The sequence below is a fragment of the Grammomys surdaster genome, unplaced genomic scaffold (genome assembly GCF_004785775.1).
Source record: "Grammomys surdaster isolate TR1022 unplaced genomic scaffold, NIH_TR_1.0 61, whole genome shotgun sequence".
Taxonomy (NCBI): domain Eukaryota; kingdom Metazoa; phylum Chordata; class Mammalia; order Rodentia; family Muridae; genus Grammomys; species Grammomys surdaster.
The window spans coordinates 17,329,398-17,348,294 of record NW_021604563.1 but is presented as its reverse complement, the minus strand read 5'-3'; the positions used below and the strand labels follow the sequence as shown (position 1 = coordinate 17,348,294).

The 18,897-nt window shown below is 39.1% G+C and overlaps 1 protein-coding gene across 2 annotated transcripts in view; it reads left to right on the top strand.

Annotated features, from left to right (window-relative positions):
- Apool (apolipoprotein O like) overlaps nucleotides 1-18,897 on the top strand; it is a 63,616-nt gene that overhangs the window by 11,688 nt on the left and 33,031 nt on the right. For both annotated transcript variants that reach the window (XM_028781378.1, XM_028781315.1), the window contains one exon: nucleotides 7,285-7,389. In XM_028781378.1, coding sequence (XP_028637211.1) covers nucleotides 7,285-7,389 — 105 coding nt within the window. The remainder of the gene's footprint in view (nucleotides 1-7,284; nucleotides 7,390-18,897) is intronic.

The following is an 18,897-nucleotide window of genomic DNA, read 5'->3' as shown; positions in this document are numbered from 1 at the left end:
TTTAAAAATAAATACAAATATCCAATATTATCAAAGTTTTAAATTGTCAGAAATTAATATATGTGTGTGTGTGTGTGTGTGTGTGTGTGTTTGTATATAGCATGTGTATGTGAGTTGTCTGTGAAGACTAGAAAGCACCACCAGATTCCTTGGAGCTAGAAATATAGGCCATTTTGACCTGCCTGATGTGGGTGCTATGAACTTAACTCTAGTCCTTTGGAAGAAGAGCAGGACTTAACTTTAAACCACTGATCCATGGCTCCAGCCCAAACATGGTTTCCTGCTGCACCAAGTAGAGGTAAAAAGCAGCTAGTGCTGGCTGAATTAAAAGACAGGAAAATGTTCCTGAAGTAAAATGACTCCAGCAACTGCTGGGCATTTCCATTTCTCCTCTCTACTAGAGTGGCAGACACCTCCAAAACGTGCAGTAGTTCCACTTGAGTTTTTGTTTTGTTATTGAACTTGGGAAGTCATATCCTGTCTCCAGGTTCAGCTACCTGTCCTCAATAAGCTACAAGAGTCACATTAATAGTAGAAAGCAGAAATGGGAGATTTATTCAATCTGGCCACATTGGGAAGAGGGACAAAGAGATCCAGTAAACTCATCAAAGTTCATATCCCAGAATCTGAGTTCTTGATAAGCCACTGAATCAATGAGTTATAAAACTGAATATTTCTGTAGTTCCAAGTATAATGGAGAGTAAGTTTTGGTTGTTGTGGTTAAGTCAGTTTAACTTCAAATTCCAAACCTTTTGCCAGAAGCACCTTAAGTGATACTAACTATATTGGATTATCATGAAGGTTTATAAACTCAGTGTATGCAAACTTCCTATAATATGCTAAGTGTTCCTCAAATACAGAACATAGTGTCTTCAGAGAACCTTTATGTACCTAGAGGCATCATAGTAAGGTATGACACAATACCGTACTTCTACCAGAGAGCAGAGCCATTTCATATCCAATTTTAACTCAGTGTTTTTTTAAATTTTCTCACTGCTGTGTGCCTCCATGACCATCATTTGCTCTGTATCTGCTCTTTTCTTTCTTGTTATTTCTTTCACTTCTTAATTAATATATTATTTAATGTAGCTTTTTATAAAGATAGCCACTGGAATACCTTCGCCTGAGCCCTTTGACTCTTTCAGTTAGTTTTTGAATATTCAGAGAAACCTTTTTGTCCAACATATTTTAAATTATGTAGTCTTGTTTCCTTTCTCCTTCTCATGGTTTTAGGATTTCTCTAATGCCTAAAAGTTCTAGATAGCTGCTGTCATCCAAATATCTTACTTCCACACATGTGTTCTGTCTCACTATTTGCTGTTACTGTTCCTTAATGCTTCAGTTAAATGTTATTTATAAAGAAGACATTTTCCAAGGTGTCTGAACAAGAAAATGAATCTCCTTTGTAATCATCCTATTTGATTTTTTTTTCCTAAAAATCCAACAAATGTGTTGGTCAAGTTTCATATCAGTAAGGAAAATATTTTTTTGAAGAATCACATTTTCTCCTTCCTTATTTTAGATGATTGGGACTGTAACTGATTATATGTCCCCGTAACATTGTTAGGCTAGAAATACAAAATTGGTATTCATATATCTTTGAAAAAATACTTTAGAACATGCTAGGTAGTAGTGAATAATTACCATAGAAAATGACACTTATTGTTAAATGTCAAAAATCTGGATAAAAATGATATAATTGCTTTATATTTTAGATTTTGGTTCTTACATTTGTATAAAAAATTAATGATTTGCTTTCATTAATCTATACTGAAACATGTCCTTGATACAAACCCAGGGATAAATTGTCAATAAAGCCTCTAAGATTTATTTGTTTCAATGTAAGATGAAAATGATGAGGTTCAAAGTAGCATGCAAAACCAAATCTAATTAAAGGGCTATGGAAAGCTTCACTGTGAGCCCATATCTAGCAGTTCTGGGGTCTGTTGATTGAGTTATTTGGTAAAAGATCTTGTAGAGCAAGTCTGCTGACCTGAGATTCGACCCAGAACCCACGGAGCTGGAAGGAGAGAACAGACTGCAGACTTGTGCCCTGGCCACAATGTGCGCACTGTGGCACTTGCACTACTACTCTCCTCTCTCTATCTCAAGTTAAAATGAAAACAAAGAGTGATCTGTGCTCAAAATGATATTTTATGGGGGAGTGATGCAGAGTTCAGTCAGAAGAATCCTGAAGGAAAGCACTCAAGGAGACACAAAGCTAAGAAAATAATGGATGGCATATTTCCTCAGAGATGGGCACTGAGGGAGGAGGAGACTGTTTTTATGTTTATAGCCCAGAACAGCATCCAAGTTTTGTTTAAAGCTGGGAAAATGTAAATAAAATATATGCTATTGTAGAGATCACCATTTTCTGAAATATATGTCATCTTTCAGGATAGAAAGATCCTTCCCTGTAAGGATAAAATATCTCATCTTTAATATTTGCCTTTATCCGTTTTAGAAAAACAACACTGTTGTATTTCTTTATAGTGACCATGACTAGTTCTATTGGCTCTTTCAATGTATGTGTGTGTATGTGAACATTTTATTTATATATATCTATATCTATATCTATATCTATATCTATATCTATATCTATATCTATATCTATAGCTAAAGCTATGGTACCCAGTAGAATATCACCAGAGACATATTTTAATCTGCTGTGATCTTAAAATGATGCTCAGTGGGATGGAGGAGCTGGTTTTTAAAGTAATTTTAATTTTAACTGATTATAATATAAATAGCACATGTGACCAAGACCCTAAGTATCTTCTCTAGAGACCTTTTTTACATATAAGGTATGAATAACAATTTTTCTCATACTTGCTTAGGCACAGTTCTGGAACTAAAATAGTTATGCTGTGAGTAATAGCTATTGCTACTTCTAGGTCTGAATGCTTCAAAACTTTTAAGTTGCTGATCAAATCATGATGAGTATTTCTACTGTATTCATCAAGTTTAGTAGTACTTATATTGCTTCTTTTCTTGCCATACAAACTCTACTATCCTTATCAAAACAGCAATGTGGCTCACTGAGTCCAAGCACTTGCCTTTCATACCTGCAATCCCCAGGGCTTACATGGTAGGAGAGAACTGTCTGTCTTCCACAAGTTATTCTCTGACTGTCACGTATATGCATGTCATGTACCCATTTCCACAACACACACAACATAAATATGTGTAACTTTAAAAGAAAATAGGACTTCAGAATGAAATTTTCTAATTAAGTTGGGGGAATAGTTCTTAATTGATGTATGTATTTAATATTAATGTTGTTTATTTTTTATATATGGGTATCGTGCTCGTGTGTATGTATGTACACTACTTATGTGTCTGGTGCCCACAGAGGCCAATAGAAAACATGGAAGTGGAATTACAGGTGGTTGTGAGTTGCCATGTCAATGCTGGAAATTGAACCTGGGACCTCAGGAAGAGCAGCCAGTGCTCTTAATCCCTAAGCCATCTCTCCAGCCCTAAATTTAATTTTTAAATTAGCATACAAGTATTAAGCATTACAGTGCCTTTAAAAATAAAGTGTGTTATAGTTGAAACATCTCCCATTTTTCCATTCCCCCTTCTTTGCCTGCTGTTCCTGTGTATTTCTCCCCTCTCTGAGTCTTTTGTGTTCCCCGCAACCCCTGTTCCCAGGGCACTTCTTTTAATAGTAACCTTTATTCCTAAATTATTAAAATTATACTGTAGCTTCCATGTTCACAATGTTTGTTTGAGTAAAATTTATGATATAATTAGTACAACATCACTAAATGTAATTACATTCTGGTGACTTCTGTTTTTTGAGGAAAAGGGTGGCTATAGCTTATTTGCTGGAAAATTATATACTTGAATATTATCACTGTCATTTACCATCATGTATTGTCATAATTAGAAGAAACTCTGGGTGTTTTGTAGTGCAACCTCCTTTCAAAAGTGGGGAATCTGAGACACAAAAGGTCTCATGACAAATTAGTAGCTAAGCTGAGGCTAGAAGACACTTTTTCTATTTCACAGCAGTATGTTCCTTCAATGATACCATTTTTACGTTTGCCTTTTAGACCTTCACAAGTGAACCAGCCCCAGGGCACTGTAAAGTACAAAATTCTATTAAGCTGCTAATGGCTGTCCTGTATTTTGATGACTAATCTCAACTTGTCACAGCTCATTAGGTACTGGAAATAGACTCACTAAGTTCCTGAGCCAAATATTTAAAAGCATTTTATACCTGCAATATTGCAAGCACAATTGAATTTTACAAATCTCAATTTGAAGGTCCAGCTGGCTGTTTGCATGAGGTACTTGTTGCATAACTATATTCTAAGGTACCAGCAGTTAGTGAGGCATGTTACCTCAGGTGTCTAAAATATGATTTCTCTTTCTTTGCACAAGGAGGGGAAGGCACAATCCCTTTTCTGAATTGTATTGATCAAAAGGCTAAATATTGCAGTTGTAATTCTGTGAGGACAGATTATAATGCTGGCCAGCTTCAGTTTTCTCCAACACTGAAAGTATTCTAACCTGCCCACAGCATTTGCTGCTGCTATTAGATCTGACATTTTAAAATGTCACGGTGGATTTCATGAGCAAAATTCTTCAGAAGTGAAAGATACACTTGATTTTAGCCAAAAGGCTGAGAAGCATTCAAAAGTAGATGATAAACAATTAACTCACAGATTTCCTACTTGTGCCCACATCTTTCTACTTGAATTTTCATAGCTATCTAGCTAAAGCTATCATCAGTCTCTAAGGAATTAATAGTCGACTTGGAGAGTAAATGATCATAGCAGTGACACATGAAATAAAAAGCTCAGGTTAAGAGCCAGGGAGAAAGGAGACTACCTGTGTAGATTGGAAACAGATTACAGAGAACATGAAAGGTAAAAAATGGTTTTAAGCAGTGTGTTAAGAAAGAGGAAGCAGGATAGTGATCTGATTGACAATAAAATTATCTTGACTTGACAGAGGCAATTACACTTGGCTGGAATTAGATGAGACTATAGAGTTATGACCATGGGCTAGGAGACTAAGGATGACAGCAATGATGATGATGATGGTGATTATGGCAACAGATAATATATACTGAACCTTTTCTCCGTGTTAGTTCCTTTGTGATAGGTGACATTAGACATATGAACATTGACACAGGGGTTCACTTTCTCAGAGCCCTATTATGAATAAAGAGTAGAGCCATAATTTACATTTAAATTTGACTCTAAAGTCTGTCCTCTGTGTGCTACTTTACCAAGTAGATGATAAGGACCTGGTCTAGTTTGGTGATTCCTTTCACATGTGTATACCTATAATGCTCATTGGCAAAAACTGTTGTATTACATACTGTCTCTCCTATTATTAAACCGAGACTAAGATTGCAGATCACACCTTTTAACTCCAGTACATTTTCATTACAATGTCTACTTGATAATGTTTGCCTCTTCCTCAACCTTCCTCTTTTTCTGCTTTCTCCTCCATATATGTTTATTAGCTTTATCCAAGAACAGTGCTGTTGGCCATGAGGGCAGTGTTAATGAGTCGATAAAATGTATTAATAAAATGCCTTGAGTTAGAAATGAATGTGAAACAAGGTTATATATTGATGAAAATAAAACCGGTGAATCATGGGAAGCTAACCCTGAATTTTCCCTAGAAGCAATGGATTCTGCTACTTTAAATAGCTACTTTATAAAACAGAACAATCACAAATAACAAGAATCAATTATTTTCATTATAAAATTCTGGCAAGGGATGAATTGTACCAGAATGAGAGAATTAAGTGCTGTTTATCTTTGCTATTTATAATCTTAATGTTACAGAATGCTCTTCCTAAGGCCAGTTATCTTTTGGGAAAAACTGGTTTTCATTCTCATTAGCTTTTAAAAAATCATTTGTAATTTGCCCCTGATAAATTGTTATCTTTCAGATACGAATAGTTTTAACTCAAGTTCTTTCACTCTTGTGGAAGCCATAGTACCTCTTCTTAATTTTAATGCTATTTGATTAATGGCATCCTTCCCTTATAAAATTTTATAGTATCCTTAAATTCCTCTGTGTTTTAGTAGATTTTCTGCTTCTTTCTTTTCTTCCACCCCTCTGCCCTGACTTCCAATCTTTCCCTGTATACAGTTTCTTTCCTAAGTTACATATGTGCCTTTACCCATCCTTGGCCTTCCCTGGTGTCTGCTTTTACCTTTCTTGTTCTTTTTCTAGTTTTGTATGCATTGTTCACATTTATAGTCATATGAAATTTGCAAGAAAGTACAAGATTCTGGAAAGTATCATATTAACAAGATAGCCCAAAATCTTCCACGTTTTTAAGTTACATTTTATTTCTTTCTTTTGCATATGTCAGAGTTTACATGTGTCGCTGTGTTCATGTGAAAGTCAGAGGACAACCTGTAGGAAGTGGTTCTTTTACTGTCTGGGTCCTGGGGATTGGTAGCAGGCATGCTTACTGGCTCAGCCATGTCACTTGCCCTTTTCTTTTCAACTGTGTATGTGCTTATGTGATATGTGTGTGTGTTAGTGCAGGCATTTGTGTGCTGTGGTATGCGCATGTCATGGTATAATTGTGGCAGTCAGAGGAGGACAGCTGGTGGGAGTTGGTATGCTCCTTCGCCTTTTCCACCAGGGTTTCTCTTGTTTCTGAGACATGGCATACTATGAGTTAAATGGCCTAAGAGCTTTTAGCAAATGTTCCTGTCTTCACCTTCTATTTCTCCATGGCTGAATTTCAGGTATGTGTCGCTGCATTTGGCTTTAGTAGCAGGAATTGAATTCAGGCCATCAGACTTGAACATGCTTTTAGCTACTGAACCATCTCACGCCCCTCTCAGTTGTGTGTGTGTGTGTGGGGGGGGTTGAGTGTGTGTTTTATGTTGCCCATGCTGGCCTCGAACTTGTTATATAACCAAGAATCACCTTGAGCTCTGGATTTTTCTTCTCTAACTTCTGAGTGCTAGTATTACAAGCATATGCTACCTACTGCATTAAGTTTATGTAGAATGGAAATAGACTCCAGGGCTTTGCACTCACCAGGCAAATGATGTTCTCACTTTTAGGAGACTGTAATAAAGATAAGAGTTCATATATATTCATTTAAAATCAGTCTTTGAAGAATACCATGAGGTCTTTGCACTCTACAGTAGTCGAGGCAAGGTCTTTATGTAAATGTATAAATTTGAAATAGTTGAATATTTAATATGTTTCCCAAGATCCCCACAATACTTATCAGGAATTGGAAACAGAATTTTTTCACTTACAGTGGTCTTTTTGATATGTCTTTTTCAGATGGGAAAGTTAACAACCATACCTACAGGTCTGATATATGCGTCTATAAATGTGCATCTAGCCAAAGAAGAGGAACCCAAAAAGCAGCTAGTGAGACCAGAGCAGGTAATTGGCGTACAAAAGTTTCTGAATTTTGCATGATATAAACTTAATGGAAAAGCTATGTATGTATTTTTGCTTCATCTATCATAAATATCTTTGAAGTCACTTATGTATTTTATAAGTTTAAAGAAATAGTTATGTGGTATCTAAATTATACAATATGTAGTAGAAATACAGAATTTTTACTTCTAAATGGTGATTTTTTTAATGGGAAATCATTAAGAATGGGGCCTTAGAAAATGAGAAGCACATGGAAAAATAGCATTTAAGTGTCAGAACACCATTTTCTAGGCTCCTCTTAATTGGATGCTACTGGTTATATGCATTAGGTGGGGGAAGCTCTTGCACGGGCACACTCTTGTCTTTTCCATGATTTATGCTGCTTTGAGCTTTAATTGCACAAGAGTCTGCTGTCTGCAAGATCTGCTTTCATTTTAGTAGTTGTCCTTATTCCCATCACAAGGGCTTTGCTGTCCACATTTACCTTTGCAATCTGTGTGCCTGACAGGTTTTTACCTGACCTACAATAAATACTCAGCTTGTACCCTCTGTGGTGGCTCATTTTCTAGTTAGATAGTATCTCCCAATTACAAATGAGAAGCAACCATAGCATTGCAATTTGTACAGAGGGCCTGTTTTTATTCGTTCAAGATCTGAGTATTAGTTACTCTCCTAGAGGGATGCAGGTTAGGGTATCAAGTGAACCACTGGAGCTTCACAGTTCTTGACCTCTGTAACAGGGCATGACTGATAAGTGGTGGCTCCAGAGATGGATTCACCTGCTGAACTTAGGCCCAGAGCTATCAAACCCCAGTGTCATTCCCAGTTGATGAGATCTGTTCGCAGCAGCTGATGGTTAGTTTTTCCTCTCTTTGTGAACTTTACAGCCTGAGCTGGGCCTCCTCTCACATTCACTGTTCTGATTGCTAGTGTCTGGTCGTACCACACCTTCTCTCTACAACTGCTTCCCAGGGCAATCTGTCATCCCAGGGCTGTGGCGATGAAATCTAAGCTCCCTGACTTATGGTTGTTCCCTTTTCTCAGGCCCTGAGGTAGCTCAGTTTTAAACAATGAATTCTTTATCATGAGAGTGGCTGACTCCTGCCCTTAGCGTGGCATATGGGATTCTTCTCCACTGCTGCCTTGTCTACTGGAGGAGTCAACTTTCTCATCAAAACCTTTGGTGTTAAAGACTTGTGAGGTTTTCAGGATTATCCTAGAAGTAGAACATTCCTTCTCTTTCACCAAGATTGCCTGGCTTACTTTTTGGAGGTATCTTTTGCTTCTCATCCAGTACCAGTAAGCCATGCACATGGAGCTGTATTCAGCTTGGCTTCTTTTCCATGAGTCTTTTCCCCCATACTTTTCAGGTATCTTCTCACTCCCTATCCTACATTGCTTTCTCTGTTGCTGTGATAAACACAATGGCCAAAAGCATGAGAGTAGCTTGGGAAGGAAACTGTTTATTTTGTTCATATAACTTACTGTCTATCATGAAGAAAAGTTAGGGCAGAAACCCAAGGCAGGAACTGAAGCAGAGGCTGTGGAGGAAGATACTGGCCTGCCCCTCCTGGCTTGTTCACCTACCTTCTCCCTTCCTCCCTCCCTCCCTCCCTCCCTCCCTCCCTTCCTTCCTTCCTTCCTTCTTTCCTTCTTTTCCTCATGCATTACATACTGACTGCATTTTCTCCACCCTCCACTCCTCCTGCCCACACCAGACCATCAACACCTCCCCTTTCTCCCAGATCCATGCCTCCTCTGTTTCCCTTAAGAAAGAGCAGGTCTCTCAGGGATATCAATTGAACACAGCATAACAATATACAATAGGACTAGATGTAAACACTCATATCAAGGATGTATTAGGCAAGGCAATACAGGAGGAGGAAAACAGTCCCAAGAACAGGCTAAAGAATCAGAGTCAACCCCCACTGCCACTGTTAGGAGTCCCTCAAGAACACCAAGCTACAGAACAATAATATATATGCAGAGTACCTAGCTCAGACCTATATAGGGTCTGTATTTGTTGCTTCAGTCTCTATGAGCCCTTATGAGTCCTGCTTGGTTGATTCTATGGGCCATGTTCTTGTGGCTTCCTTAACACCTATGGCTCCTACCATCCTTCCCCATCTTCCTGGTAGGTTCCTTGATCTCACCTAAAGTTTAGCTGTGGTCTCTACATCTGCTTCAATCAGTTGCTGAATGACACCTCTCTGATAATTATTATGATAGGCTCTGATCTACAAGAATAGCAGAATATCACTAGGCATCATTTACTGACTTTTTATGCCCTTCACTTTAGCAGGGAATGTCTGTGTGAGTTGAGGGCAAGAGGATAGTAGTGGGGGGAGGCCTTGGGGCAAGAAGGTGTGACAGTGAGTCTTTGGGAATGGAACTGAGGGAGTGGGAGAGTTCCACATGCATGGCCTGCATCTGAGCTCAGCTTGCTTTCTTATACCACTTAGAACTAACTACCTGTCCAGAGGTTATACCTCTCATAGAGGGCTGGACCCTTCTACATCCATCATTACTCAAGACAATGCTCACAGATTTGTCTATAGTCCATTCTGATGAAGGCATTCTTTTAATTGAGGTTCTCTCTTCCCATGTTTTAGTTAGGGTTTTACTGCTGTGAACAGACACAATGACCAAGGCAGGTCTTGTAAGGACAGCATTATTGGGGCTGGGTTACATGTTCAGAGATTCAGTCCATTATCATAAAGGCAGGAGCATGACAGTATCCAGGCAGGCATGGTACAGCAGAAGCTGAGAGTTCTACATCTTCTTCCAAAGGCAAATAGGAAAAGACTAGCTTCTAGGCAGGTAGGAGGAGGGTCTTAAAGCCCATGCCCACAGTAACACACCTACTCAAAGGCTATGCCTCCAAATAGTGCCTCTCCCTGAGCCAGACATATTCAAACCACCATATTCCACTCCTTGGCCCCCATAGGCTTGTTCAAACACATGAGTCTATGGGGGGCATGCTTAGCCATAGCATAATGCAAAATACATTTAATTCATCTTCAAAAGTACCCATAGTCTATAACAGTCTCAACAATGTTAAAAGTCCAGAGTTAAAAGTCTCTTCTGAGATCCATCCAATCACTTAACTGTAATCCCCAAAGCAAGACAGGAAACCAGCTGGCCAAACTCCAAACTCTACATCTCCATGGCTGATATTAAAGCCGTCGTCAGATCTCTAACTCCTTTTTAATCTTTGTTGACTAAAGCAAACTTCTTTTCCTGGGCTAGTTCCACTCCTTGTTAGCAGCTTTCTTTGGCTAGTATCCCATGGCTCTGGCATCTTTAACATCTTGGGGTCTCTGAGTGAACTTTAACTTCACAGCTTCTTGTTCGAGTGTCTGGGATCCACACATGATCATCTGGGTTCCTCCAAATAGCTCAGATCACTTCTCCAGCTCTATTCTCTGTAGTACTCTAGGCTCTGGTCGACCTCACTTCACTGCTGCTGCTGTTGTTGGTGATCATCCCGTGGTACTGGCATCTCCAGTACACTGGGGTCTTCTGCTGCAACTAGGCATCTCATAGGCTCTCTTCATGGTGCCAAACCTCAGCTTCTTTACATGACTCCTTCAGTCCTGGGCCATTAACTGCTATTGAGACTGAACCTTCACCACTGGCCTTCCATGGCCTCTCACAGTGACAAGCCTTAGTTGCTTTCCATGACCCCTTCATACCTTCAAAATGAGTACCACTTGGGTGATGCTTACACATTACTAAGTCCAGCTGTAGCAGGAGGTACAACCTTGGCTATCTCTGGAACACAGCTTCTTTGTGCTTTCAGAAAACACATCTCAGAAAATTTCACTTCAGTGATGCTGGTCTCTTATTAATCACCACTAATTTCTTAGCTCCAGTGAACTAGAATCAACTGTCCCAGTAGTCCCTTCTATTTTTCACTCTAAAGCCAGAGCCACATGGCCGAAGCTGCACAGTTCTGCTGTTTGGAGGAGTTTGGAACATGCCCCCCTTGTTCTATCACATTGTCACTAGCTTTCTGTTTTCCACTCCTTCACTGCCTGACCTTGGCTGTCCTGGATCTTGCTCTGTAGATTGACCTTGAACTCAGAGATCTGCATGCTTGTCTCCTGGGATTAAAGGTGTGTACCACCATGCCTTGATCTAAATTTAGCTGGGTAGTATCTTGCTCTAAAGCATGATTTCAAAAGTGGTAAGGGGAGTTTCATACCAGATAGAGAGTGAAGGGTAGGAGAGTTAACTCAGTCATTACCAGTCTCGTAGGTCAATTTAGTTAAGGTCTCTTTTAGGTTTTGTTTATTCTCTCTACCTGTCCTCTCTCTACCTGTCTATATGCACAATAAAGTTTCCAGTCAATCCCTAGAATATTGGCTAGTCTCTGACTTACCTGGGATATTAAAGCTGGTACATTGTCTGACCCTATCACCTGAGGAAGTCCATACACTGGCAGTATGTCCTCTAAGAGCTTCTTTGTTACTATGGATATAGTTTTATGTTTAGTGGAAAAAGTCTCAGTCCAATCTGAAAAGGTATCTGTAAGCATCAGTAAATACTTATATCTAAATTTTCTAGTTTTACCTCTGTGAAGTCTGTCTCTCAGTAGACTCTGGACTTTGTGCTCTGAATCTATTACTGGGGTTCTTCTCGTTAGTCACCACATTAGTTAGCTGGCAGGCTTTACAGTTCTTGACAATCTTAGCTATCTTTCTGATCCTGATATTAGCAAATCCTGTATTCACTAGAAGCCCATATGGGAATAGTAGTGAATCTTCTGAAGTATGTGCAGTCCCATTTCTTCTGGCACAATGGGCTTGTAACCTGCTGTTCTCTACCATCTGTTATAACGTTGGAACATGGGCAAATTCCTAGCCCAGATTATGTCATCTTTTGAATACTTAGGATGGTTGGGAAATAATGGATCCCCCAGATCCAGGGAAGTCAAGGGCAAAAGGAGTCTGATTTCTAGGGCAGCATGACAGGCTGCTTAATCTGCCCTATTGTTACTCTCTGAAACTGGGTCCTTTCCTTTCTGGTGTCCCGAGCAATGAATGGGTGAGTTATTAGGCCCCCATAGAGCCCTTAGTAGGGAGAGAATTTCCTCTTTATTTTTGTTAGTCTTTTTCTTCTTCTGTTAGAAGGCATCTCTTCCTATAAATAGCCCCATGGACATGAGCGGTAGCAAAGGCACACTGGCTACCTGTATCTCTTGTCTTTTCTCAGCTCTAATGCCTTGATTAGAGCTACCAGTTCAGCTTTCTGGGCTCTGCCCATATGATCTTGGTGTTTGAGACCATGGCTGCTTCAGCATACCTCTGTCCATCCTGAATGAAACTGTCTGAAGATCTGGTCTGGTCCCATGGATGTGGGCCAAAATGTCTGAGCAGTGGTGCAGTGGCTTGTTGAGGTCTGGATCAGGCAGCAGGGTAGCTAGGCTCAGAGCAGTTGGGGCCTAAAAGGTTATCCTGAGTGGGGATTTAAAAGGAGTGGCTGGTAATGAGTCATTCAGGGATTGGTGATGGCCAGGCTTTGGCCCAATGACAGTTTGTCAGCATCCGTAATCAGGAGGCTGTCACAGGGGTGCCAGCTTCTGGCAACTGAATCTTATTTGACAGGTAGGCCACTGGATGGCACCAGGGCCCAGAGTCTGAGTCAATACTCCTTTTGCTGTTTCAGATCTCTTCTTGTCCATGAAGAGATAGAAGAGCTTAGTCACTTCTGACTTCTGGCAACCCCAAAGCTGGTGTAGAATTTTTTTTTTTTTTGCCTCGGAGGGCCTCCTCTGATCTTTTTTTAATAATAAGAAAAATATTTTCTTAATATTTCCTCCCCTGGATCTAGGGAGGTCACCTGTGGTTGGCAGAGTAGTGCTTTCCTCAATAGTCCAAATTTCCCAAGGCCTCCAAGAGGTCTTGGGTCCTTTAGACATTTTTGTTTGGTTTCTGTTGTCACCATGGAGTCATTTATAATTGTTGAAGAGACTTTATCTTTTAGGTTTTAGTAAGACAGAATGTTAAGCTCTATTATCAACAAGGAAGCTGGTGGGTTTCTCTTTTATTTTTAGGGTTACTCTGGGCATCTTTTAAGGCCATGGTTTGAATAGGCTTTTTGTTTGGGGGCATTCATTGGCCCAGTGGCCCTCCTTTTTACAATAAGTACAATGGTTCTTTTCTGAGCTGTTCTTGGTCCTTAGGGCCCCACTTAACTCTTTTTGTAAAAGCCATTTGTTTTAGACGTCTCTTACACAGGTAGGCCACTGGCCCTGTGCCAGGGCCCGAGTAAGCACATTGGTTTCTAGAGGCCATTTGTTTCAGACTGTCTCTTACAGTCCTCTGGTTTGGCCGTGGCTACCAATAGGATCTTTGCCAGATGGAGAGTCTATTTGTTCTGCTCTTTTACTTGTCTTTTTTTTCTGTTTTTTTCTGTCTGTATTAAACACTTTTTTTGCCATTATCTTTTAGACTCTTTTCTCTTAGTCCTTGAACCCTTGGAGTTTTCTGATATTTGGTGCTGCCTGGTTAATAAAGGCTAGAGCTACTACTGCTTTCGCTTATCTTTGGACAAATTAGTGGCTGTCTCATAGCTGCTTTGAGACCTGCCAATCAGAACCTGGCAGTAAGACTTAGCCTCTCCTTCCCCTTAGCATTGTTGAAGTCCTAATCTAGGTAGATTCCCCCATGGGGCCAGGAATCAGGTTTTCTGGCCTCTGTCTGTGGTGAAGAGAACCTGCAAGAGCTCTTTGCAATCATCTCAAGTGGGCTGGTGGGTGAAAAGGACCGTCTCTAAGAGATTAATTAAATCTCAAGGGTTGTCTGAAAAGGGGGCAGTTCTGTGTTCTCCAGTATAAAAAGATCACTAGTAGCAAAGGGCCAATAGTGATGAGGTTGGTTTCCTTGGTCACTAACTGGCCCTGCTGGTTACTAGGGCAGGATAACAGACTTAGGCTCAGAAGGCAGGGCTGCTTGGGGCTGCTGCCATTCCACTTGAGGGGTTGAATAATATGGGGGTAGAAAAAGAACATCTTCCTCCACTTCTTCTTGGAGGACTAAGAGAGGGATAGTGCAGGAGAGATGTGATCTGGTGTCTCCTCCTTTGTACCCTTGGACATTTTGCTAGCCAAGGCAAAAACTCATGCCTGTTGTCTGGGAGAAAAAGTTTAAGCCAAGAAGTCAGGTCCTCTAGACTCAACATCGGTAGTCCTGAAGTCAAATTCACCCCATAACAAGAAACAGAAAACAGAGTGGACAGTTCTTTAAAGTGACACATACAGAGCAGACAGCTAGCTAGCCAGAAGTGAAAATAACCAGGACTGCCTGTAGTAGGGTTCCACATCCCCTAGCCAGGTTCCATGTCCACTCCATCCTTCCCAGAAATTAACTCCATGGGCACTCAGTCTCCCAGGGACTTTGAAATATCTCGTAAGTCCCTATGGCTGCAACTTACCAGCACATCCACTGCGGGAGGATTCCATATCACATTCGCTTTTGTTGTTTCTTGCCATGAAATACAGATTTTTTAGGCCCTTTCAAAACAGAATTATAGGATTATTCAGAACAGAATTATTGCAGCACCACACGAGCACATAGACACAGACTACATAAACACATGGACAGACACTCACAGACTCAGACATTACAGGTATAAGACCACCTGGGTTGGGTCCTGGTGGTCGTGGAATTCCCAGCCAATGCACCAAAATGTTGTGCCCGGAAGAGTTCTTGAACCCCAAAAGACCACTAAGGAGCAGTTTCCAGTAATAGCATTAGGGTCTCTTTATTACAAGCGCAGGCTTGGGCTCTCCTCCAACCCAATCCTGATACAGCAGGACAGGAAGGGAAGGTGGAGCAGCCTCAAACCCTTAGCAGGACAAGATTTTATGGGAAAATAGGAGCAAGTGAGGGAGTGAGTGTCCAGTCTGGCAAGCATCTAATAGAATGACTATAAGCCAACAGGTGGCTTGAAGCAAGACCATATAAAATCACAAATGGTCTGAAAGTATATCTGAAACAATCAGACTAATCTTTGATTAACTGTTGCTAGGAAGAATCTTGGGAGTAACTCTGTGTTATGGGCCAAGGATAAGCTGTAGGGTCCTTCTGGTACTTGAGTGCAGTTTGGGTTCTGCTGTAGGTCAAGTTCTCAGGAAGTTGTTGTTGTTGTTTTTGTTGTTGTTCAAGATAGAGGCTGGGCCCAAGATGGAATAGGTTTGGCCTCTCACAACAAAGTCTTCCATATTCTTACTGGGATAGCCCATTAAGACCCACATAAAGCATTCCACTGCTTTCCAAATCCAAAGTCCCCAAATCCACATTCCGCCAAACAAAAGCATGGTCGGGCCTATCACAGCAGTACCCCAGGGCCTGGTACCAACTTTTGTCTTAGTTAGGGTTTTATTGTTGTGAACCGACACCATGACCAAGGCAAGTCTTACAAGGACAGCATTTAATTGGGATTGGCTTACAGATTTAGAGGTTCAGTCCATTATCATCAAGATAGTCAGCATCCAGGCAGGAATGGTTCAGGAGGAGCTGAGAGTTCTACCTCTTCATCCAAAGGCAGACTGGAAAAGACTAGTTTCCAGGCAGATAGGAAGAGGATATTAAAGCCCAGGCCCACAGTGACACACCTACTCCAAGGCTACTCCTCCACTCCCTGGGCCAAACATATTCAAACCACCACATCCCAGATGACTCTAATATGTGTCAAGTTGAGAAAAAAAAAACTAACCAGCATGTGACTTCAAGAATTTCTCATGCTCTTCCTTCCTTTATTTGTTTGGAATTTTAATCTGTCTTTTCTTATTCTGACTGTTATCCTTCACGAGGTTATAGAGCATCATTTCAGTGTGTCACCTTATCTAGAAATACTTATACTTTTGAATTTTGAAATTAATTAGTATGTTTTTACTATGTTATGGAGCATACAGGATTCCCAAGTACATTTTAATTATAATTAATTCATTTATTTGTTAAGTCTGCTTGTTAGCTATATGATAGGAAATATGTTAAAAAAAAAAACCTCAGGATCTACTTTTGAGGAATTTCAGTTGTCAAAAGGATGAGAATATAATGTACATGCAGAATGTCAATGTACCTTTATTGTGTAATGTGAACAATACCTCTGTTTAAATCTGTTTATTAATACAATTGTTTCCATATCAGAATACTTTGTGAATGAGGTATTCACAAATTTGGTCATTTTAATTTTGTTAAATTTTTAGCTGAATAAAAATCCTTGGTTCAACTTTTTCTTCTTAAACATACGTTTCAAAAGGATCAATATGCTCTTACTTTATTGAGTGCCATTTAGTGAACATAATTAAAGCCTTCTTGAATAGAAAACTTCAGGGCCATGAGATAACTGTCTTTAGCCAAGAAATTTGTGAACCACTATAATGACTGTCCAAGCCATAAATGTCCCTGGAAATTTCTTTTCTAAATTCCTGAATATCATGAATTTGACTTATTTTGTTGTCATTTGCTTATTTTTTTAACCAAGAAAAAATACAGATTTGCTAGTTCTAGTTCCTATAATTCTATTTTAAAGGTGATTTTAAAGCTTAATTTAACCACAATTTCTAACTAGATACAAATACATTGAATATAGTAAGTAGTGTTTAAGTCCAAGGCTTCCAATGCATAGTGAGAATGTTCTCTCCATAAGCTGTACAGTGATATCCTATTTGTCGGCCTTTAAAATTTTCACAGTAGAGTTGAAATCCTATTATATTCTTTCAGTTGTTCTTGAATATCCATACTGAAGAAGATAAATAATTTTAAACACTAGTTTATAACCATTCTGACCTCTTTCCTAAGAAACTGTGGACATACAATTTTGCTTACAGTAGATTACAAATGAAGACATTTTTAAACTGTTAGTCTAATATATACTTGTGTATAACATTGTAATCAATAAATTTTAATGTGGCTGGTGGATAGAACTATAATATTTAATGAGCTAACCTGGAAGGCAAAGACAGGAAGATCCTGATTCCTATGCTAGCCTGGCCCATACAATGAGACTCTTAAATAAGTGCTGAGGATATTCCTAAGTGGTAGAGCACATGTAGAAACCTAAGTTTCATTTCCTACCTCACAAAACTAAGACCAATGTTTAATAAAATTGGAAATTGGGGAGTATAATGAGCAGACAGCTTGGTTAAGCCATAAATATCCCTGGAACTTGCTAAATTCCTTGATGTCATAAATTTGACTTATTTCATTGTCCTTTGTGGGAGTCACAGCAGGAGTGAGAGGCAGTTGGAAACTTTTATGTGGCTACTGGAAATTGAACTTGGATGCCCTGGAAGAGAAGCTACTGTTCCTAACTGCTGAGCCATATCTCCAGCTCCATGGTTTCCTTTAAAAACAACAACAACAACAACAACAACAACAATAGCAACAGCAACAACAGCACCTTTATAATGGGCAAATGTTTAAATGAATAATTTTACTTATTTTAACACATCTAGGTTTCTTTTGTGTGGGTGGGCTTTCTTTAATATACCTGGTATCTATATTTATACCTATATATAATCTATATCTAGATCACTTTTCATATAAATTATGTCTTTCTGGTTCTTCTAACTACACATAGGTGCTAATATGATGAATTTAAACTCAAGCTTAGTTTGAAAGGAGAAAGAGAAGTTCCTTAATCTTGGTATGGGTTGAAGAGAACTATTCAATTATAAAACAAGAATGATGTTTTAAGGCATGTATATACATTGTGCAAAGCCAAAGTCTAGCCAGTTAAGGTATGCATTATATTGCATAAATATCTTTTACATCTATTCTTTTAGAATATTATTATCTCATGTTTGTTCTTGGTAGATCATATCCAAAACCATTAGCTATATAGTTTCTTTTCTGTTAATCTGGAAACTTGAGTCTCCTCAATTATATCCTCATCAACCTCTATCAAAAAGTACTACATACATCCTGAGTATGAAACCATTTTTTTTCCTTAAAGTAAGTTCTTACCTGGTTATTTTCATAACTTTTATATTTCTATTTATTTTTATTAAATATTGGTTAGAGTGTGTTTGGTTTCTGAAAGGTATAAATAACAATAATATAAAACCATTATTGAAAACCATGTGCCTGTCACTCAGTTTAGAGGAAAGGCAAAATCTTCTGTATTTTTATCAATTTGTATTGAGATATAACCATGATTCCCACTGAGTATCATTTCCTTTTTTATTCTTAATCTTTGTATCATTCCCTTTTGATTCTTATTCTTGAATTTTATTTAATGTAAATATGGATGTTTTGCCTTCATGTATGTATGTATACCAGATGTCTGTCTTTTGCCCACAGAGGCCAGAGAAGGTGTTGGATCTTCCCTGGAACTGGAGTTACAGACAGTTGTAAGCTACTATGTAGCTGCTGAGAATTGAACTTGGATGCTCTGAAAGAGCAGCCAGTGCTCTTAACTGCTGAGCCATTTCTCTAGCTCCACAATTTCCTTAAACAAAACAAAACAAAACAAAACAAAACAAAACAAAACAAAACAAAA